This window comes from Helianthus annuus, chromosome 3, assembly GCF_002127325.2.
Source record: "Helianthus annuus cultivar XRQ/B chromosome 3, HanXRQr2.0-SUNRISE, whole genome shotgun sequence".
In the NCBI taxonomy this organism is placed as follows: domain Eukaryota; kingdom Viridiplantae; phylum Streptophyta; class Magnoliopsida; order Asterales; family Asteraceae; genus Helianthus; species Helianthus annuus.
This window is the reverse complement of record NC_035435.2, coordinates 144,536,608-144,560,936: the sequence shown is the minus strand read 5'-3', so window position 1 is coordinate 144,560,936 and position 24,329 is coordinate 144,536,608. Positions and strand designations below refer to the sequence as shown.

Here is a 24,329-nt window from a genome sequence, read left to right as displayed (position 1 = left end):
AATCAAAATCCAATGAATATTCAAGAACAACTTGAATGTCACTTGAACATGTGAAGACCAAACCCAGAACTATGAAATTTCCGGTCACCGATAAATTTTCCGAAACACGAAAATGCACAAGACATTCAATAAAAACCCGGTTTATCACACAAACAAACAATCTAACGGGGTTTTTGATAAAACTCTTTAGCAAACAACAATGTTTTGAACAAATTTGTAAGAATTTTTCCGGAAGTTATGAGTTTTTAAGAACACTTTTCTAAAAAATACACACAAACACTTGATAAAACCGAACTATGTTTGATTTTAAACAAGGATAAGAGCCTCAAGCTCTAATACCACTTGTAGGTCCCGAAATCGGAGGATCGATTTACACAATCAAATCCTTGTTTATAACAAACAAAGTCACGTGTGCGGAATCCATGTAACTAAGCCAAATCAAACATAGAAAACAGTAACAACAATGGTTTAACCAAAGAAACACAAGCGTTTGATTAAACTGGATGAGAATACAAACTGATACAAACACAGTTTAGACAGAATGACTTTTTGGGTATGCTCTCATCTCTGAGTTGTAAACGAAACAGACTGTGCCTATTTATAGCAGTCTGGGCCAAACCATCGACGAAACCAACTTGGATCGACGAAACAAACATTGGGCCAGAAGAAGCCCAAAGTCCGACGAAACAGTTCTGTTTCGTCGTATACCATGACGAAACAAGATTGATCAGCATAATTCTATTTCGCCGATATGAGTTCGACGAAACACAAAGTGTTTCGTCGAAGGCTGCAAACTGTGATTTGTTTGCTGCAAACTGACAGTTGCAGCAAACCATTAACAGACACAATCAAAATAACAGTAATACCCTTATATGCAACATGCATCGTTCATATATAATTACAATCCAAAAGGAGACAAACAAGTCGGACACAAGCAGATAGGAGGATATCCGACTTGGTCGACGGCAAATACAGACTCGATAATTGATAAAAGACCGTACAAAATACATCGTAAATTACAAGACTAGTGACAGACACAAAAGTGCATCAACACCAACCCCCCCCCCCCCAGTTGAATTCATTGTGTAATTTTCTCAGATTTTTCTTTTTTTATAAAACCTAAAGTCAAAATAGTCATTCAAATTTCAAAACACACGAAACCCTAGATTTTTAAAATTCAAATCACGCCTCTTCTCGCTCTCTCTGGATCTGGAACTGAAAAGCCCTTGGTTTCTCTCTCTTCTTCTTTGAGAAACCCGCAACAAGAAAGGTATTATTTCTCTTTAATTTCATTCTCTAGGGTTCTTAATTTGAAGATCGAGAGGTGCACTTACATGTGAATCATCGTGAGCTGCACTTAATGGCCCAGAGAGCTGCTCTGATCCGTCAATTCGTGAGTTTGCTCTTTTATTAATAGCTTCCAATCAACCATAGTTACTGCTGAACCAGAAACAACGATTATAACAACTCTTCCGAAACCATGTCCCTATACGTCTTAAAATACACCCCGTATACGAAAACCGGACCCTAAATACCTTTTATTTCATAAAAATTAAATAAAAACAAGATTTAAAGGTCTTTAGCAGCTGCAAATAGGGAGATGAACGCCCAGACCCAGGACATACTCAATAGGCGATTGGCTAACATTCACATATTAGCTACCACAGCCGCAGACCCAAACTTAGAACAAATCATTGCACCCCAGCCACCACCACTGTTCCCAACTCAACCCATGGAAATCGTACCTAACACAGTAGACCAGCTTCCAATACATGCTTTCGACCCAAACTAAATCCCTAGAGTCCCAGCACCAAACCCTCTAGCTTATAACCCATGGAATGACGACCATAGAGATTACCGAGAACTCTACCCACAGGGGGAACCTATACAAAACCCATTAGCACCATACCCAAACCTTGACCCTCTAGATCCATACTGGGATGCTGATCAGTATGAAAAGAACCGTAGTCCTTTTCCTTCAATTTCCAGAACAGCCACCAGCAATACCAGTTTGGTATCCAGTGCGGTTGTCGTGAGCATGAGGAACTTTTAATAATATTGTACAAGCATGGTTCACGTTCAAATTCATATTGTTGAGACAACAACAGATAATGAACGAATTGTTGGACTTCTTGTTCCAAATGCAGCTGTAGGATCCGTACTTAAAGGTCTCTCTCTAAAAGATGCAACTTTACGGTCAAGAGGATTCAAGTGAGTCCTATAGAGTCACAGATCCGTGGGCCCTATTGTCAGATCTGTGACTCAAGGGGATAACGGATATGGTAACAACTACCAAGGCGGTATTTGAGTGCTTTTCATTCAATTTCCAGAACAGCCACCAGCAATACCAGTTTGGTACCAGTGCGATTGTCGTGAGCCTGAGAAACTTTTAATATGCTGTCACAGTTGTCAAATTCTTGCGTGCATTCATATTATTGAGACAACAACAGATAATGAACGAATTGTTGGACTTTCTGTTCCAAATGCAGCTGATAAACAGGAGCTGTTATCTCGGTTGTTCAGTACTTTCGTGATAAATACAATGTTCATGTTCGTTATCTTTTGCTTCCTTCAATTCAAGCAGACACGGATGCTAAACGTACTGTTATTACATCCCAGACAATTCAAGTGAGTCCTATGAAGCAAGTGTATGTCTATTCAATTGAGAGAAATCATTGCATTACATCCCCGTTGAAAAATAGAATAGATAAATTTAGGGAAAATGGGGTTGAAAGATGATAAACCAACAGTTGAGGATCTCATTCTACAGCTTCGATAAATTCAGGGGTATCCTCAAATAATGTTTCCTAGATGTTTGAAGACCAACAGATGTCAAAAGTGCCGCTTCTTCTTTCGCGTGACAGAAAGCTATTTTGCAAAATAAAAAAATTAATTCGACACCTTCAATACACATCCTATAGGCCTATACGATGCGTATTACTTTTTTCTAAGGGACATTTTCAAACTTTGACTGACCTAGAAGTTTGAACCAACCTTAATAAGTATCGTATAGGTCTATATGATGCGTAATGAAGGTGTTGATTTAATTTAAGAAGGTAATAATACGACCCTTATGAGATAATGAAAAATTTGTGAAACCCAACATACACCGTCACTATTGTCAATGTGTCGTTTTTGCCCCAGCTGTGAACGTCACTTCCACCGGTATCGTCAACACTCAACAATATACTTTCTACTATGGGTGTGCATGGGTCGGTTTTGACCAAAAACCATAACCGCGATGTCGGTTATTAGATAATCATAACCATAACCGATCGGTTATGGTGGTTATGGTTATTTGGTTTTGATGGTTACAGCGGGTCGGTTATGGGTAGTTAACAGTGTATTTAGCTTAGCTAAAAATAGCTTAATTTTTTTAACACAGAATAAATTGTTTTTGCATATTTGTATATATTAGCATATTACATAGTATTAAAAAAAGATATAATCTATAATATTAATATAAGTTATTATCGAATATTCAAATAAAGTAATATGATAAATCCTATAAATTCAAATAAAAATTCAGCCAAAACTACAAAATGATATGAAAACTCCATAAGTACTAAAAATCTTTAGTAAAACACATAAAATATTAAAAACATGGTGAAAAGTCCTACATCCTACAAAGATTTATTACATGTCGGTTCGATTTAGTTCGGTTATGGTGGGTATGAAAAAAAAATTGATAAACATAACGAACCCGTTACTTTCGGTTTCAAAAAAAAACATTAACCGACCCATCGGTTTTTTATTTAGGTCGGTTTTTTCGGTTCAGTTTATTCGATTAATTCGATTACAATTCACTTAATTCGGTTTTTTCACACCATACTTTCTACATTTAACACCCTTCATAGTACACTAGACGGGGGGTCTGTGTAGTGCTAAAGTTTTTTCACATAACCAGAATCACCTCCTATTTTACACCACCCAATCAATTGCTCCGGGTCGGGTAGACACTCTAGAAAGAGGGGTTTAGAGGGTTCCTAAATCGACGCCGATCATTGTCCAATCTGATATGTTTGCTTCTTTGGCAATTTGCTATTCTCGTTGGAGAAAATGAAATTCATCTAAAATCGTACACTTTTATATGATGGGTAGATCAAATTCGACCCCTGAAGACTGCAATCTCTTCTCAGGTTAGTCTGAAATCACTAACAAAACTCTCATAATCCAAGATTCTCATACAAGAACCTCTTACAAAACTAAACACATGCTCTGCTTGTTAAATGCTTACCACCTGTTTGATGATTTTCCCCTATGTGTATATTTATAGCTCTAACTACATTCTAATAATTAATCCCCCTTTTTTATGTAAACTTGTGCAGCAGTTGAAATTCAACACCAGAAAATGATAATCCAGAATAGTTATAATGAAAAGCTTGTTGGCATATTGCATGAAACGGGCTCAAAGGAGGTTGTCATCGTGTGTCATGGTTATAGATCCTGCAAGGTTCGCCATTCTGATCTTTTAAGATCATGTTATGATTTACTGACTCTAAGAGGTGCCAATTTTCACCCATTTACTTGTGAATGGGATGATTCAAGTTATGTTTTTATCTCTTAACGGGTCCAATGGGCCAGATTATAGAAAAAAATAGCTCTAAAGGGAACATGTCAAATGGGCTAAAAGTCTCCCAAAGTTTAATTTAGCACATTCAGCTTCCTAATGCAAAAAGTTATTAAAATAGTAGTAATATTAGAGTTCCTCTAATCTTGTTCCCACTCCAATGTGATACTAGTTGATTAAATTGCATCATTTTATTTTGTAGCGATGTTAGTTCTTTAATTACTAGTATTTCATACTACAGGACAGGATCCCTATGGTAAATCTTGCAGCTACTTTTGCGACAGAAAGAATTAGTGCCTTTCGCTTTGACTTTGCTGGCAACGGGTAACTACTTTTTGCTAGGCATACTTGGGAAAAGACTGTCATGTTATGACCTTAGTACAGTAATTCTGTTTCTATACCATAAGGGTGTCCGGAGTGGTGCGGTAAAGGAGAGTGGCAAAGGGTTTTGCCGCGCGGCAACACCGCCGCCGACCCCTTTGCCGCTGCGGTTTCAATGTTGATCGGGGAAGGCATGCCGCTGCGGTGAAGGGAGGAAGGAGAGAGAGAGGGTAGTGTGGGGTGGGGTCCATTCCAATCTCAACCAATCACACCTTTTTCATTTTTTTTTTCTTTTCTAAAATTTACCACTTCACCAAATCTCTAAACCATTGCCAACACTTTTCACCAAAGTTTAAACACTTTTCACTGATTGACGTGGCGCACTCTGATTGGTTGATTTTTTAGTTTGCTACTCTCAAGTGTTTAACCACTCCTTACACCCTAAGACATAAGTTGATACTTGATATTGCCATCACATTTCCCAAGTTACAGTAATTAAAATAACTTTAAACCGTTCACACAAGCCATAGTGACATACTTTATAACAACACATTTTCACCAATTGTTCTTGAACTGAATCTTCAATATTTTTCTTATGAAGTCGGTCAATTATGATGTGAGTTGGTGTTTTGTTATTCCTTTTAGAGAAAGCGAAGGTTTATTCCAGTATGGCAATTACCATAGAGAAGTTGATGATCTGCGGGCTGTGATCCAATACTTTGAACATGAAAAACGCTCTGTCGCTGCAATTATTGGTCACAGTAAAGGTCTGAAATTATAACTTGGCACTTCCTAATTGCTGATTAACATTTTGAATTTGTAGCATCTGCTATGAAGTTTGATATCTCATATCTCTATCAGAACTTTTCTGAATCTGTTTCGACTTGCATTTGGAAAATGCTAGGTTTTAATTAATAAACTGTCTCGTTCTTTTTCTAATAATTAACAGATTGAACTTTTTACGATACATATTTAATTTACTGATATATTGATCAGAGGGACTTTTGCAGGTGGGAATGTGGTGCTTTTATATGCTTCGAGGTTTAATGATGTTCACAATGTGGTCAACATTTCTGGGCGGTTTGATCTGAAAAGAGGCATTGAGGGCCGATTGGGTAAAGATTACTTGCAGAGAATTAAAAAATATGGATTCATTCATGTTGCCAATAGAAAGGGTAATGCTTCAAGATCCATTTTTCAAAATCTTCTATTGATAATTAATGCGTTAATCATGATTTACTAAAATAATAGTATTTCTATAGTAATCCCATACTTTACCCTTCTAGCATCATTTTTGTTTGACCCGTTTGAGATAAATTAAAAAAAAAAAAAAAAAAATCAACCCATGCATAAGCAGATGGGTGACATTGACATCTCTATTCTTAATACCGTGTGCATATCTTGGATCTCACATGAAGTTGTAAACATTTTAGGGAACATAGAGTATCGTGTGACTGAAGAAAGTTTGATGGACCGTTTAACTACCGGCACATGTGCAGCATGCCAATTGATTCCCCAAAATTGCAGGTTTGTAACTTTTATCAGCCGTCTTTTTTTTTTCTTTTCTTTTCTCCTTTTGAATTTATAGCTCCACAATTTGTCCATATTCATTCATTCTTGCATATGACATAGTATCATTTTGTTTGTAGAATTCAATCACTCAAAAATAATTTGTTTTGCTTCGAGTATTCAAATAAATGATTTTGTACTAGCTGCAACAAAACTGATTTTCCAAGGGTAATATGAAATTACCAATGTCTCATTTCTTTAAACCCAATTTGACATGAATGATTGATGTGGTTGCAGGGTGTTAAGCATCCATGGTTCTGCAGATAAGATTGTACCAATGGAAGATGCCATGGAGTTTGCAAAGCATATATCAAACCACAAATTGCATATCATCACTGGAGCTGATCATGAATACACCTGCCATCAGAATGAGCTAGCTTCAATTGTGCTTGATTTTGTCAAAAGCGGTTCTAGTCATGACATGGCAACAGCAGCAAAGAAGTCACTTCGTTCAAGCTTATAACTTTTTGTTCAAAAAAACATGTTGATAGAAACAGAAAGTCAAAAGCCTGATTCGAGATAGCCAAAATTTCCAATTAAAATAGGTAGAACCCTAATTGATAAACAAAAACATCAACCCTAAAACAAGAAAAACAATCTGCTATTAATACTAATTCCTAATACAACAGTTTCCTAGTTAACTTCCCCAGTAATGGCCTCCTGCGAATTCTCTGGATTATCGCACGCTCCCTGATTTGTTGGTCTTTTTCCCGCTATCCAATTCCCCTTTTATCACGTGCCCTTTTTTCCAGTTTTAAATGGGCCAGCCCAGATCCAGATTGGCCCAATCCCAACCCGGTGCTGGTCCTTGTAGTGTGCAATCCTTGCCATTTTATGGTGAATTTCAGAAACATTTCCTTCCAGTTTGCTTGAACCGTGTTAAGTGTGGCTAACCATTGAATACCTAGTACTAAGTCAGCTCCTCTTAGAGAGAGGATAAAAATCTTGAGTGATTTGGAGGTCGTTTAGGTGTAGTGGAACCAGGGGCGGATTTACGTTGTAGTTAGGGGTAGCCCGGGACAGCCCTCAATTTTTTTGGTGAAGTGGTTTTCTTTTTGAAATATTCGTTTTATTTATTTGGGATACCCTTAAAGAAATGTTAGGATACCCCTAAGTAAAGATGAAGATAAAATAAGATAAACTGAAATTTTACGATTAACGGAAACGAAAATTTCCGGTGACGGAAACAGTAGCTCATCGTTTTTTTTAAACATCATTAAGAAGATGATGTATTTTATTTATTATAGAATGAAGTAAATGAGCATTGGGAATGAAAAAAAGAAACTGTAAAACTCAGAAGTCACATTTAGTCAAACATCAATTATATCAAACTATTCCTTTATCATATTATTCTAAATATTAATTTATTAATTGTTTACTTCGTTTATTTACTATTATCTTGCACAAAAGATTGCTTGAAAATTACATGCACCTACATTTCTCATGAAGTGTACTTGGTGATTATTTTTTAACAGCAACAAAACTAAAAGTTAAAATAATACAAGGAAAAAACATTAAAATAGTTTTTTTTTCAAAGCATATGATTTAACGAATTGCATTTTTTGCTTAGTAGTAAAAAAATATTACGAGTAAAATACAATTTTACCCTCTGGAGTTTTATCTGTTGAGACTCTTACCCTCTATTTTGAAAAAATTGTTGCCTTACCCCTGACAACTTCCAATTGCATCGATCTTGGCCCCTCCGTTAACTTGTCGTCTAAAGGAACGTTAGTTTTGTGTGAAATGACATATTTACCCCTCCTAATTTAATTAAAACCCTAATATTATCCCAATTACTTATTATTATTATTAAAAGAAAAAATGAAGGCCAATTTTTAAGCCTTACAAGCCGCTTAGGGGCACTCGAATTCTCAGAGATAGGCCTAACTAAAAGAAAATTTAGGATGCCCCTGAATTTTTTTTCTAGTTCCGCCACTGAGTGGAACATTCTTACAAACTTGATTACAACAGATGATGTCTCCCTTGCCAATTCTCACTCCAAAATGGAACAATCTCATGGGTGACTAAGCTAACCTTAGGGATCAAGGAGTCATTTATAGAGTTGTGAGCGGAACCACAGTCAATTAGAATCCATACCTTGAAGGAATTGATATAGCCATAAACTATCAATGTGAAGTGATGTGGCACACCCATAACGGCATGCAAACTGATCTCAGCCATCTCTCCCGTTTCTTCTTCGATCTCCCCCAAACTCTAACATTTCGATCACCCGCCTCTAACAATTGGATAGTGCTGGTTTCTGAAATGCGAAGGGGAGTGATTGCTGGTGGGTTCATTGCTGATGCGACTCTAGTTGTTGGAGCAGATTTGGGAGTGACCGCAACTCGTGAATTCACCCCCTACTGATTGGAAACTACCTTGGACTCAAACTGTAGTGCTAGGCTCATCACATTATAAACAGTCCTTGGCTTATGAATATGCACATCAGCTCTCAGTTATTCCTTCAACCCATTCAAAAATACCCCAAGCCGACAATGATCAGACCAATTGGTGACTCGAGCGGATCTTTTAGCGAATTCTTGTCGGTATTCTTGTACAATTCCGGTTTGCGTGGATCAGCCTCGTTGAAGTATTTCTCGCGTGGATCACCATCATTGAAGGTTGGAAACACAAGTTTTGTACAGTGTCGGTGTTGAACATCATGACGCCATGAAGATTCACCGTCATCAAACTGCTCAAAACCGCAACTAGATTTGTCCCTGAACCGGACAAGTGTAACAACCCGCACTTTCGTGCTTGTTACTCTCGCTAAATTCGTTACGCCTTGCACCAGAGATTCGGATCATAATGTAAACTATATCGCAAACTACGCTACTTCGCATATTTTCGCAAACATATCGCTTATTACAACACGCTATATCTCAACGCTTACATTTTTCGCATATACTATTACACTATTGCTACGCTACTCGCAAACGCAAACGCAGTTACTGATGCTATGACCTATTATATAATACTACTAGTTATATATGGATATCTAAGTACTAATACTTGTTTAAACGCGCGCACGCTGGCACGCGCAACTCAATTTATCCCAGTGGTACAGGATATGAATGTATTGTTTATTTTCAAAGCCGTGTTAAGTTTGGAATCAATGAGAGCTTTTCTTAAAATAGTAAAAAAACATGTTTAAAACATTAAAAGAAGACTTCCAAAAGAAATGATCAATTTCGATAAAACTTTTTAGTCAAATGGTTAATTAATTGAAAACTAAAAAACACACCTACCAAAGTGTGAAGAATTTAATTGATAGACCTGGGTCTATCGTAAACCAGCTATTAAAATTATTGTCTATAATTAGAAGTAGAAAGGTAATGGGGAACATTTGGTTTTATCACTTGCAAATCTAAGTGTTCGATTCCCTGATTACCAACCCAAATGACTAAGATCCTTATTCCATTCCAATATCTAACAAAGATGTCAACTTAAAAGGATAAAAGAAAAAGTGAAAATAGTAGAGCACATGCAAAAAATCCTAAAATTGTTTATGAGATATCAATATCTAACAAAGATGTTAGCTTTTGCTTTTTCAACCAAAGGTTTTAAACGTTTTGCGGTTGGTTTTGATTTTCAACCCATGGTTTTGCCTTTTTAGTGTACATGGTTTTGTATTAGTATATATAGATACTTTAAATATATAAAAGAAACTTTAAATATATAAAAATTTTTGTGCTTATTTTTATATATGTTTTAACGAGTCGAGTGTACCACCACGACCGATGATGAAAACATGGGGGCGATACAAAATTGTTCTCAAGCTGATGATGAACTAAAGTTTCAATATATTACTAAAAACCAAATTAAGTAGCCATCCAAAAGAAACAAATAGTTCAAACAAGACAAATGTTCCAAATTAAAATTGAACTAAGTCCAAGCCCTCCTATATGTAATAATATGATAAGCTTTGTGCATTGTTTCCTGAAACATGTGAGAAATCAAAAGGATCAACGAAATAGTTGGTGAACATACATAAGTTTAGATAATGAATAAATAAAAGAAAATTAACAATTCATGTATATGTCTGAGTGACCGAAAGAACTCTCTAGAGTTAACCTTGTCAACTAAGTGCACAACCAACCCTTGTGACCGAAGGAACTCTCTAGAGTTAACCTTTGTTAAATTGTTGTTGTTTCAATCATCCCTAGATTCAAACATGGATATGGATGGGTTTGTCAGACCTATAGCGCTATAACATACTATAGTTGGCTTGATCAAAGTTAGTGATTGTACTAGTTTAATAGTTAGTTCCCAAAATGCAAGTTTAAGAAAAGTTGCATAATAATAATAAGAAAAGACAATTGCTACAGGATTTGAATGTATTGTTTATTTCAAAGCCGTGTTAAGTTTGGAATCAATTGGACCTTTCCTTAAAATAGTACAATAAAAAACATGTTTAAAACATTAAGAAGACTTCCAAAAGAAAAGAAATGGTCAATTTTGATTAAAACATTAAAAGAAGACTTCCAAAAGAAATGGTCAATTTTGATAAAACTTTTTAGTCAAATGGTTTAACATGCTTAAAAACTATAAAAAAAAAAAACCTACCAAAGTGTGCAGAATTTAATTGATAGATTGTTGGGGAATTTTCAGAAAACCGGATGATCAGAGAGGCTTGTAATCACTCTCAGATCAAACTATTTTGGTGGTTCACCTGAATAATTCAATCGGATACAACTCTGATTTTCGAGAATTGAACCAGATATGTTTTTTTCTGTGAATTGCCTGAACCAGGAAAAATGCAAACAAAAACTGTCTACGAATTTTTGGGTTTCTTGGGATGTAACTGCCTAATGACAGTTATCTCTATTTTCAGACAAAACTTGCCAAAAAACTGCCATTTTTAATCATTTCGAAAATGTGATAGTTTCTGGAAAATAAAATTTTCTGATGCAGTTTCATTAAGGCAATTTAATGAAAATAAAATTTTTCCAAGCTGTCGACCCCATCCAGGGGCTCTGCCCCTTGGACCCTCTCCCAGAGGCGCTTATAACAACCCTCCTAAAACACCCCTAATGCTATAATTATACCCCATATACTCATTAACGAACCTAAATAACCTTAATATTTATAAAAAAACAAATAAAACAAATTCTGCGGGCCGCGAGCATGACCCCCAAGAGTGTCGCGGGCCGCGACCTAGTGAAACATGGCGGAACCATAGTGCGCCACGTGGCACAACACCTGGACAAGCTATTGTGTTAACTCGCCAAGCCTGGGCCTTAGCCTAGGGTCCTCGCGGGCCGCGAATGACTAATCCAAGTGAGTCGCGGGGCGCAAGCCGCCCCTGACCAGGCTTATAAAAGGAGGCGCAGGCCTCATTTGTTCGACGTTCAATTCTTTTCTTCTCTCTGACATATAGTGCAACTATAATCGGGTATTATACCCCCTAAAAAGCGAAGTTCTGCCTCGTTGTAAGTATTATAACCCCCGATCACGTATTTGTTATCCTACCCGATTGATCTAGGGCTCCGTAACGCATGTCAAGGCTCTGCCTAACTCAGTTCGTTGGAGTTATGTCTCGTGTTGTATGGCTAATATGATTTGGGTTATTTTACTAACACGTCTGCATTGTTTAATTTTAATAGATAATAATCAGAAGAATCATCAGGAAGCTATAATATTATCTAAGTCTACAATGTGAGTACATTCTCTTTTTGTAAACCCTTTTTGTGAGTCATTTTCTACCAAACTGTTTTACCAAAACCTCAAATGTTTTAAATTATACTTAACAGTGATTAAGTCTATGTAATCTACAATTGCTGCCGGTATGTTGGGGTTTTGTATACATTACTTGTAATCCGTTACTATTGGACGACGAGTTAGCCAATGAGTAACATGACCACAAGTCATGGATTTGACAATACTGAATGACTATATTGGTAGATATAAACATTGTAATCGCTATCAATACTGTAAAGTTATAAAGGCTGTTTTGATTAAACTGGAATGCACTCGCAGTATTTCTTGCTGATAAAATCTTTTTAAAACGTGTTTCTGGTAACTTAGTGTGAAACCAATAGAAGCCTGTTGGAGAGCACTAAAGGCTTAAAGAAGTGGCTATAAAAGTTAGCTAAATGAAATGGAGTTTATGTTTTCATCAATTAGGGTTTATCCCTATAAATGTATTATGTACGAAACTTGGGTTTTATGCCATTTATTTTTTTGGTGTTTTAAACCCTGCTGAATATCTTCTAATGTTAAATTCCGCTGCCAAATTAATAAACACCGATACCAGTTGATCTGGTCTCGCGACCACCCGCTCCCGGGGTAGGGGTCGGGGGCTGCGGCAGAAGGTGGTATCAGAGCCAAAGCCACTAGTTTAAGTTGTTTATGTGTTCTGCCAATACCTAAATTTTAATCAATTGTATTACGAAATAATTTATGTGATTCTGTGTAAATTTGTAAATTATTATTTTGTTTTATTTGACAATTTGTTAGTTTATAGTATGAGTGAGCAAGGTACATCCGACGCTTATCGTCATTAGCTAGTTCCCCAAAAGATGAAGGAACCTCATCCCAGCCAACTCCCTCAGGATACTCAGATGATACTGAGGAAGGAATCTTTATTTTTAAGGCACGGTCTGAGGAACCGTTCCCTCCTAAAAAGAGAGGATGGTTTAGTAATGGAGTGCATGAGAGGAGGAAAAGGATGAAGAAACTTCAACAATAGAGAGCAATAGCAAAAGCAAATAGGGAGATGAATGCCCAAACCCAGGAAGTTAATAGGGCATTGTGGGAGGAGGAACTTGATAGGTAGTTAGCAGATTTCCATATGCTAGTAGATACAGCAGCAAACCCAAATCTAAACCAAATAGCTGAACCACAACTACCGATCAACAAATGGAGTTAGAACCAAAACAAGAAAACCAATTCCCGATAACAGCATTCGACCCCAATGAGATTCCTAGTATTCCCACACCAATCCTTAGAGACTATGACCCGTGGTGGGACGACTATCGTTCATTTCAGGAATTGTTAAACAACTTAGACCCTTACGAAGAACCCATACCACATTACCCTAACCCAGTGCCAGCCCCTATACCACCGATTTAGGAAAATGTATGCTAATTTGTAGGGTGAGTTTGTTTATTCTGTTGAGTATGTATGCTATTTATAGCCTTCGTTTTTTTTATTAAATGAAGTGTATGTGTTTTCTTTTACAAAAACTCTCGATCATATGTCAATAAATTTTGTTCCTTTGTAAACTTACGTAAATAATTGTGAGTGTTTGTTGATGATAAGCGTGCTATGATTCAACTTTGAACATGAAAAACCTCGGTGGCTGCAATTATTGGGCACATTAAAGGTCTGAACTTACAACATTGCACTTATTAGTTGCCAATTAATGTTTTGAATTTGAAGCATCTGCTATGAAGTTTAATAACTCATATCTCTATCAGAACTTTTCCGAATCTGTTTCGACTTGCATTGGGAAAATGAAAGGTTTTGATTAATAAAATGTCCCTTTCTCTAAAGATAAACAAATTAAACTTTTGATAATACATACTTAAATTTCTGATATATTTATCAGAGGGACTTTTGCAGGCAGCAATGTGGTGCTTTTATATGCTTAGAGGTTTAACAATGTTCACAATGTGGTCAACATTTCTGGCCGGTTTGATCTGAAAATAGGCATTGAGGGTCGATTGGGCAACGATTACTTGCAAAGGATTAAAAAAATATGGATTCATTGATATTAGAGCATTCACATCCAATCCACTAAAAATATACATACATTCCACTAAAAAACAACTCCTATATCAATATATTTCCACTAAAAACAAATACTTTTTCTCTCTCCTTTTCAATATATATTAAATTTTCTCTCTCCTCTACTCACAACCACTTTCAAAATATATTAAAAAATTATACAGGGTGAACAGTGTCCCCCCAAATATACAGATGAACAGTAACATTTTCTCTCTCCTCCACTCACAACCACTTAAACCACTTTTTATAATTTAAAAATCCATCTCTCAAGATTTGGTGGATAGAATGTGAATGCTCTTACTCTATATAACATTTACAGTAGCTTCTTAGCTACAGTCCGGTTTCCAGGTTACTTTCACCTACATCTGCAGGTCATCTAATACATGGCAAGATGATGCTCTGCTTTTGGGTTACGAAGCCTAGACATGGTAAGCCATGTTGTCGGAACCCTAAAAAGTTCTAGCTTTGAATCAGGGTACAAGCAAGGGCTTCAGATCTGCAATTACATATCGTGCGTCACCACCAACAACATTTAGCGGTGGCAACCGTCCCCAAGGCTCCGGTGTTCTTCAGGTAATCTGTAATTTTTGGCGTAGTTAATTTGGGGTTTGTTGAACGATACTGTCCGTTTGTGATAAATTTCGTCTGTTGTTGCCTTTACAGTTCTTTTTTCTCGGTTTCACTTATAGGGTTTCACATTGCTTTGTTGCTGTGCTGATTTGAAGGTAAGACGGATCTCTTTGTAACCCCTCTTTCCAGTTTTCTCGGTTGTTCCGTTGTTTATCACACTTCTGACTTTCTTTTCTCTTTAATTTTGTTTGTGTTTTTGTTTTAGGGTTTCACCTTACTTTGTTGTTGTGTGGATTGCTTTAATTTGAAGGTAATTTCTTTTACATTTTCATAGATGCACTGTACTTTTTGCCAGTTTTATGTAGCTTGGTTTAAATGTCCAGTTTCAATTGAAATTTGTTTGAAAGATTATTAGTTTGCCTGTCCTCCTGAAAGTTTATAATAGGCAAAAATGGTCTACATGATATTATGTCCCTTGGTTCTTCAATGAAAAGAAAATTTGACTGTCTGTAACCTGCTCTTCATTTTCTGCCTAAACCTAAAGTGTTTAATTGATTTTTCAACTATAGATTTCATGTAAGCCAAGACAAATATAGGGACAGTTTATATGGTGTAGGTTGGTGACTGATGTTCTAGCGACCACAGTAGCACGTTTTGCCATTTTCGTGAGTTTTCGTTTTTCATTACAGATACAAAGTGTTTACATTGTTTACCACTACTGAATGTATCAATAAGAGCACTGAGATTTGTAACAAAAGGAGATATTGCTTTGCTTTGGATTCTTATACTTTATTCGTTGCACACCCTAGCTTAGTTTAAATACTCTTAACCTGAATAAAAGAATGTTAGGGAAAGAATACATTGAAGTTAAAAAACTAAGAGGCAACCACTAAACATGGTGTAAAAGTCTACTCCCAACATTTGACATTATGGTCATCATGGTTATTAATAGTTTTATATTTGAATTTGCAGTTTGGGTTATTCTTTTTTCTCCAAACAACCTTCTAGTTGACAATAGAAAGGGTAGAGCTTCATTGATATTGACAATAGAAAGGGTAGAACCCATTAAAAAAAACATGTATTTTTGTACAGTTTGGAATGGTTGAGTGGGTTAACAAGAAACACTTTCTATAGAAAATTAAAACTGTATATAGATTAATGGTATTGGAACTATGACTACTTGTATTATACTATTACATTTTTTTGGAAGGAGACTTTCTCTGTACAAGACCGAATTGGTCTCCGGGGTCATGTCAAAGACATTTCCCCGTCAACCCCGCTCTTACAGGCGCGATGTTCGATCGGGCCCCGGCCGTTGCGCAAGCTGACTTCCGCCCGGAAACCATACTGCCCCCACACGAAAGACTCGCTGGGTAAAACCGGGTTGCCCTCAGGACCGCACCATGCCTCGGTAGGAACGATCCATCATTGGGACTCCCACCGGTATGCCGCAGCCGGGAGTCGAACCGACGACCTCCAAGGAGGAAGCCGGCCCAACTTAACCCAAGTGGGGATACCCAATTGGGCTAGGAGGCGGGATGTATTATCTATTACATATTTATCTAAAATAATTTAGGAGATTTTATGTATTAAAAGACTCGTAACACTTTTTCACTTATTTTACCTACCTGACCCTTTTTGTTTCTAACCATAGTTATTAAATGCGCTAGGCGCATAGGCCTTGCCTGTGACCTAGGCGAGAAGCGTAAATAAAGCGCGGGCCCAGGAAAAAAAAATGCAAGTAAATAAAAACATAAACAATACTTCATGTATTGAGAAAAACACTTTCTTCAAATTCCCAAAAAATATTCCAATATCATAATTTTGAGTTAATTACATAGTTAGTCTATGTGGTTTGCACAAAGTAACATACTAAGGTACTAATAGTTTAAATTCACATTCTAGGGTATTAACTTTTCATTTTGTAACGTTTGGAGGTATTAACGTTATTTTTAGGTTTAAAATCACATTCTATTAGTACCTGAGTATGTTATTTTGTGCAAAACACAGGGACTAACTATGTTAATACCCTAGTAGTTAATACCTTCAAACGTTACAAAATAAAAAGTTAATACCCTATAAGGTGATTTTAAACTATTAGTACCTAAGGGTCTGTTTGGTATGATGTAATAGAATGGACGAAGGAATGGAATGGACGAAGTAATGGAATGGACGAGGGAATGCAATGGATCATTACCAATCCATGTCTTGTTTGGTTACCATGTGTGAATGGAATGAGTTATTATTGTGTATTGTTCGGTAGGCAAGAAAAACGGAGGAATAAAATCAGTGGTGAGTGGTGGTGGTGGTGGTTGGTGGTAGTGATTGTGGGTGGTTATAGGTGGCGGTGGTGGGTGGCGGCGGCGACGATGGGTGGTGGTGGTGGCAGCGAGTGGCGGTGCAGCGACGACGACGAGTGGTGGTGGTGGCGAGGTGGCCGTTGGTGGTGGGTGGCAGTAAAGGTGGCAGTTGGTGGCGGCGGCGGTTGGTGGTGGCGGTGGTGGTTGCGTCGACGATGGTGGTGGGCGACGTCGGCGAGTGTCGTTGGCGGTTGGTCGCAACTGTGGGTGATAACGGTGGCGAGTGGGTGGCGGCGGCGGCGGTTACTGTCGGGGTGAGGTGGTGGCGGGTGACGGCGATGGTGTCGGTGGTGGGTGGTGGTGGGTTGTGGCGAAGGTAGTGGGTTGTGGTGTTGTTGATGAATGGTGCAAGAGGAGAAGGAATGGAAAAAAAACATGGGGGGTGGAGGGAATGATTTTGAGGGAATGGAATGCACTTTGGAATGGGTGATTCCATTCCATTGACCAACCAAACACACTTTTCTTTATTCCCTCGTAATCATCCATTTCATTCCACCTCTCATTCCAGCATACCAAACACTACCTAAGTATGTTATTTTGTGTAAATCACAGGGGCTAACTATGTACTTAACTCCCATAATTTTTAAACTAAAGTACCAGAGTCATTTTACAACACCAAAATATCCCAATAACAAATTATTCACACTTGATATACTGCATAATCCTAATCAGAATCAAAATAGCATGTTTTGTCGAAAAAAAAAATTAGAAGAGTGTGAATAATCCTTATCAGAATCAAAATAGTATCTTTTGTCGGGAAAAAAAAGTTAGAAGAGTGTGAATAATTGTTTATCAGAATAGGAATAAATCGATGCATATAACAGAATTATTGAATAAAAAGATATAGATAATATCTCTTTAACTTTTTAAAAATTCAAATATGTTGTTTAAAAATTGATAAGATTTGATTGAGATATGATTTCAAAAAAGATATATATAGCTCTACATCTATTCTATACATATAATAAAGTAAATCATATAAGGACACATAGCATTTTATGAGTTGATCTCAATTATTTTTTCCCTCCTAAACAAATAGATATAGATAATATTTTTTTAATAAGATTCAAATAAAAGAAATATTATTTTAATACATGAATTTTATCTTTTTATCCTTTACCCTAAATAAATAGATATAGATTATATCTCAAATAAAAAATATATTATTTTAATCCATAAACTTTATCTTTTACCATTTTGTTTTCCATTTATATTTATCATATCTTTGCTTTATAGTAGAGATTAATAAAATTCAATTATAATAAAATAAACATGTAAATAAGTAATGGCTTTACTAACGTTTTAGACTTTTAATATAAAAATATCAATAAAATATAAGTAATAATAAAATAAATATATAAGAACTAAAGTTGGTAGGCGTAATCCATATGAGATTATTTTGTTTAGATTTTTTTTTTGATTTTTTTTATTGTTAGTTATTTTTACAAATTAATCATTTTTAATTGGTTGCTTTTATAGGCGAGATCGTATACTTCCATATGGTAAGGGGATGCGACAAACGAGCTGAGATTCTTTCACTTTGTCATTAGACTTATGTGGTATGTATATGCAACTTTCTTTTATGCACGTTTAATTTTAGTTTCAATCAAGACCATTAAACATTCAAATTAGATAACAATGAGAATATTACAAATAAGACAACCAATGTGGTGTACTAATTTTTTTTTAGTGAAATCTGAATTATTCGTTGTATTTTTTACCTATCATATGGGTTTTTAAGTTTATTTTATTTATATTAAAATTATTTTTATTATTTTAATTAAAACCAAACAAATTCAAGGTATTTTCATCTGTTAAACCACGTGTACACGTGGGCTATAACCTAGTAAATATATATGGTAAATATATAGAAGATAATATTTCAAAAGAAAAAATGTCGTGGCTTTTTTACCTAGGAGAGAGAGGCGGGAAAATGTCGCTTGGTCCAGAATGGTTACGGGGTGTTGAAAGTTCATTTTGACTCGAATAAAATATAACCTGTCATCCAACCCCCGCGTAATATGTGACGGTTATCAGGCGCCCGGCCTGTTAGCAATGTCGGTGTGGTTTTTGTGCGTGTAAGCTGAACAGTGAATGGAGGGGTGTTAAGTGTTGAATTGTTAAACATAAAGAAGTGAACTGCACTTATTATAAACTAGAATTTTTCAAGTGCGTAGCTTTATTTAGACTACTTTTAAGATCCACATTGCAAACAGTTCTAAAAGTTTTAAGTTTATTTCACGGTGACACAAGTACAATATGAAAAAAGCTTGCAGATAGCCCATATGATGTCTTCAACATGATAATTCCCGAGACACCTCTATCATTGTCGGCCAACACTTTGGATCTGTGCGAATGCACGCTACTGCTACATTACAAACACGCACAATTTCCTTTTCAGTCGATCTATCGGTTGGATAAGGGAGTCGCTTGTCTAATATATTTTCCAAAGTTGTACCACAACTAGTCGAATAGTTCAGGGATGAGAGGAGGTCTCCAGGATGTTTCCCTCCAATTGTTTCGAGCGCCACCACCCCAAAGCTATACACGTCACATTTTTCAGTCACAATCATGTTATACGCAAGCTCTGCATGCATATATATACCAAAGGACCATGAGCAAATTATAATAGCTAATAGAGTAATACACATAAAACAAGTTTGAGATTAAGTACAAATACCTGGAGCAATGTATCCCAAAGTTCCTGCAATTACCGTTTGGTTGGAGGAATCTGTGTCGAGCAATCTGGCTGCTCCAAAGTCAGCAACAAATCCTTCCAGTTCTGAGTTCAAGAGAATGTTGTTGCTTGATATGTCTCTATGAACAATAGGAGGGCTGCAATCATGATGCATGTATGCCAAAGCATGAGCCACATCTTTGATAATGTTCACCCTCTTGATCCAATCCACTTGAACAGCTAATTCGCTGTCACTCAAGGCACAAAACAGGCTCCCCTTTTCCATGTATTCATATACAAGGAAGTTGCATTTGTTATGCAGACAAAAACCATAGAGTTTGACAATGTTTTTATGCCTTAGGTTTGTTAACACTTGGACTTCATTCTTGAAACTCTGGTCGAATGCTGGTTGCTTGGCTTCAAAACCGTGGAGTTTTTTCAAAGCAAACGTTTGACCGCTAGGCAGTTTGGCTTCATAAACACTGTCGTAGCCACCAGTTCCAATGCAGTATTTGAGGTCAAAATCCTGTGTAGCAGTGATGAAGTCTTCATATGCAATTGTTCCATCATAATTCAATATTGAGCACACATTTCCATGTTTTATTGTTTCTGGTTGGATTTTCTTATCTGTGGAATTGTGATTTTTGTAACACCTGTAAAAAAGAAGCAAAAAAGCAAAATCCCACAATGATGGGAAGAAAAATGGTCAAATGGTGGACCACTTTTTGTCTTCGCATTTGTACTTTGCAGGTTGATTGCTCACTTAAAGCATTGCACGACAAGTCAGTCTCTCTATTCTGGATTGAAGAAAGACCGGGGCTGATTGAAGAAGGACCGGGGCTGATTGCAGTCAGATTCTTATTTAGAGACTGACTTAAGAACTTCAAAGACGGGAAATCCGAATATGTAAGTTGCTCTCCTACTGTTAAAATATACTCATTTATATAATTCATTTCACAAACATTAATATGTTGTTGGGCTGTATATTTATTATTGGGCTGTTATGGTTGTTATGTTTGTTACTGGGCTGTTAGTTGTTAACAGGCTTATTATGGGCTGAAGGTTGGTTTGTTTCATCCTGGAAAGTACAAGGTGTAAAGTGTAACTTTACTTTTAATCTGGATATATAAGAAGAAGAGAGAGAAGATCATAGTTCAGTTGTGAAGATATTTTCTAGGGTTTTCATCTGTTCTCTCTGTATTGTTGGTGTTCTTCTTCTAGTGTTGAAGATCATCCTCTGGTGTTGAAGATCATCCTCTGGTGTTGATCGTCTGATAGTGGTTCTAGATCTCAGTGTTGAGATTCTTGTTGTCTAAGAGATTGTGTTAATCTCTTCGGTTGTATCCTTTATATTTCTTGTTCTTTGTATTCTTCAGTTTTTGTTCAACAGATCTCTTCAATCTGTTGAACTTGTACTTTGTATCGTTAAGATCTCAGATTCTTGAGATCTAGGGTTTGGTTGGGATATTTTCTGGGTTGGATAATCAATAAAGTTTTGTCACTATTTCTGGTGTTTGTTGTATTTTTAGTTGTGTTTGATTTAGATCCATACCATTTTACATGGTATCAGAGCTTGAAAGCTCCTTATTACAGATCTAAGTCTTCCGCTGTTAGATCGTTTGTTGATTTGAACTGATTGTTGTTTTTTCTTGTAGATCTGTGGTTATTCTGATCTTGGGAGTGTTACGGTGTGGATCTTGACACTGTTCTTGGGATTCGTGTGAAGGCTGTGTTGGTCTCTGAAACCCTAGAAGGATTCAGAGCAAACTGACCAGTTTATTGTTCTTTGTTGATTGGTGTTTGACCTGTAACCCTAGAAGGTTACAGTCTTCATCTTGTGTGAAGATTTTGCACCCGCTGTGAGATCTTTCTTTCTCTTGTAGTTAGTTTTTTTTTGTTTTTTGTTGGTTGATTAGTTGAAGTCGGGGTAGTGAGGACCGGCACCTTTGTTGCTTGTTGATTGTTTGATCTTTGTGGCTTGTTTCTTAGGGTTTGGCTCCTGTATTAAGACCTGTTCAGGCACTATAAGTGACGAACCTGAAATCTGGACACTGATACAGCTTCGCCATAGTGAGTTGTGTTTCTGATTTGATTGGTTCTTTGTTTGAATTCTTGTCTGTCTTCTTGTTGTGTTGTGATTGTTTCTGATCTTGTGTGTCATCATGGGTGATGGTAATCCAGGTGCTAGTACATCTCAGACTTTGATTAGCAAATTAGATATTGGAGACCCCTTGTTTCTTCATCCTAGTGATTCTAGTGCCTTAACTATTGTTAGTGTTAAACTAAAGGGTACTGAGAATTATTCAGTATGGTCTACTTCTATGAAGTTGGCTTTAGAGGCTAAGAATAAGTTTGGATTTGTTAATGGGAAATGTGAGAGATCCACAGAGGATCTTGTGCTTGCTAGTCAGTGGGATAGGTGTAATTCTGTGGTGTTAACCTGGCTTTTAAATTCTGTGTCTGAGGAACTTTTCTTAGGTCAAGTTTTTTCTAGTCTTGCTTCAGAGGTTTGGGAGGATTTACAAGAAACCTATGATAAGATAGATGGCTCTGTGGTTTATGATTTGTTTAAAAAAATTAATTGTATCTCTCAAAATGGTTCAACTGTGGCAGACTATTACAATAGACTGACCACTATGTGGAAACAGTTTGATGCTATGCTCAAACTGCCCACATGTTCTTGTAAAGCAGCAAAGGATTATAATGATTTTTCAATGTTAATCAAGTTAATGCAGTTTCTTATAGGGTTAGATGATGTTTATCAACCTGTAAGAACAAATCTATTAACCAGAGAAGTCTTTCCATCTGTCAAGGTTGCTTTTTCTGTGGTTTCTAGGGAGGAATCACATAGGATGTCCAGTAGTGGGTCAAAAGGACAAAGTGTGTCTTTTGCTACTAAGTCAAATCAGTCTTTTGAGTCTAGAAGAAAAACAACTAATCAAAGAGGACCTAATTCTAGTTTAAAATGTACACATCGCAATATGTTAGGTCATACTGTTGATAGATGTTTTGAGTTAATTGGTTATCCTCCAAATTTCAAGAAAAGATCTAATAATGTATCTGGTAAAACCTCTGTAACTGGTAAAACAAATGCTGCTAGTACTGTTGTTTCTGGTTCACCTTTTACAGCTGAGCAGATAGCAAAAATATTAAGTTTAGTTGGTGAAAAATCTGCAAATGTGTCAACTGCTGATGTGGAGTCAACCAGTGTAGGAGGTGAGTCTTGTTTTGTTAACAATAGTGTTAGTTGTTCAAGTTCTATGTTTTTTGGAAGTATGTTTAGTTGGATAGTTGACTCAGGGGCAAGTCACCACATGGTGAATAATGATAAAGATATGTTTAACATAGTTGATTTGTCTGAGTTTGATCTTAAAGTTGGTCATCCTAATGGTACTAGTGTTAAGGTTTTAAAAATTGGAGATATAAAACTAATGGACAATATTATATTAAAAGATGTGTTTTATGTTCCTGGGTATCATGTGAATCTATTGTCTGTCTATAGACTTGCAAAAGATAATAACATAAATGTTGTGTTTAATAAAAGTAGTTGTATGTTACAGGATTCCAAGTCAAGGAAAATCCTGGTGACTGGTAGTCAAGATAGTGGTCTATATTTCATAGGTAAAGATGGTAGTTCTGTGAATATTTGTTGTAACAGTTTTGTTAAATCTAGTTTGTGGCATAGTAGGTTAGGTCATCCATCTGATCAAGTTCTATCTGTGTTAAAAGGAAGTCTTGATGTTAAAACAATTGAACATGGGCCTTGTGATGTATGTCATAGGGCTAAACAAGTCAGAGTTCCATTCCCACTTAGTGAACATAAAACAAAAGCTGTAGGTGAATTAGTTCATTTAGACTTATGGGGACCTTATAAAGTTACTAGTTATGAAGGGTTTAAATATTTCTTAACTATTGTTGATGATTGTTCAAGAACTGTGTGGTGTTATTTGTTGTCAAATAAAACTGAAGTTTTTGAAAATGTTTGTGCTTTTTATGAACTAATTCTGACCCAGTTTGAGAAAAAAATAAAGATAATTAGAAGTGATAATGGAACTGAGTTTATTAACAGTCAGATGAGTTTGTTTTGTAAAAATAAGGGTATATTGCATCAAACTTCTTGTTCCTGTACACCACAGCAAAATGGTGTGGTGGAAAGGAAACATAGGCATCTTTTAAACACAGCTAGAGCTTTATTGTTTCAAAGTAGTTTACCTCTTAAATACTGGTTAGATTGTATTTTGACTGCTGTTTACTTAATCAACAGGTTGCCATCTTCTGTGTTAAATGGTAGGAGTCCTTATGAAGTTGTTTATGGTTTTAAACCCTCTTTAAGTCATTTAAGGAACTTTGGGTGTCTTTGTTTCAGTACTATTGTGTCTGAATCTGATAAATTTGCTTATCATGCTGATAAGTGTGTTCTTGTTGGCTATTCAAATGTTAAGAAAGGATATAAACCGCTAAGTTTGGAAAATAAAAAAGTGTTTTTTTCTGGAGATGTAAAATTCTATGAAAGTGTATATCCTTTTAAGAC

General features: G+C 36.3%; 2 protein-coding genes across 3 annotated transcripts; one reads left to right on the top strand and one right to left on the bottom strand.

Moving 5' to 3' along the window:
• The first annotated feature begins 3,852 nt into the window (after window positions 1–3,852).
• LOC110929916 (putative uncharacterized protein YDL057W) lies at window positions 3,853–7,101 on the top strand. 2 transcript variants are annotated; one of them, XM_022173098.2, is made up of 7 exons: window positions 3,853–4,139; window positions 4,329–4,453; window positions 4,812–4,894; window positions 5,537–5,658; window positions 5,902–6,066; window positions 6,325–6,418; window positions 6,698–7,101. In XM_022173098.2, exons 1-7 carry the CDS (start codon window positions 4,091–4,093, stop codon window positions 6,921–6,923), a joined length of 864 nt encoding a protein of 287 aa, XP_022028790.1. In that variant the 5' UTR covers window positions 3,853–4,090; the 3' UTR covers window positions 6,924–7,101. The 2 variants fall into 2 exon arrangements, with proteins under 2 accessions (XP_022028790.1, XP_022028791.1); XM_022173099.2 differs by having other exon boundaries at window positions 3,873–4,139; window positions 4,332–4,453.
• Window positions 7,102–19,275: 12,174 nt separating this feature from the next.
• LOC110929915 (MDIS1-interacting receptor like kinase 2-like) lies at window positions 19,276–20,495 on the bottom strand (the record flags this gene model as incomplete). The annotated part of the gene is made up of 2 exons (XM_022173096.2): window positions 19,276–19,708; window positions 19,802–20,495. Coding segments are annotated over 2 exons (987 nt in total), but the record flags the coding sequence as incomplete, so codon positions are not given.
• Between the last annotated feature and the right edge of the window lie 3,834 nt (window positions 20,496–24,329).

Excerpts from the sequence above, each read along its gene's own strand:
- LOC110929916 (XM_022173098.2), top strand. The coding sequence starts at position 4,091 with ATGATGGGTAGATCAAATTCGACCCCTGAAGACTGCAATCTCTTCTCA. Across the intron at positions 6,067-6,324 it reads TCATGTTGCCAATAGAAAGG|GGAACATAGAGTATCGTGTG; the intron begins GTAATGCTTCAA and ends TAAACATTTTAG. Across the intron at positions 6,419-6,697 it reads TTGATTCCCCAAAATTGCAG|GGTGTTAAGCATCCATGGTT; the intron begins GTTTGTAACTTT and ends ATGTGGTTGCAG.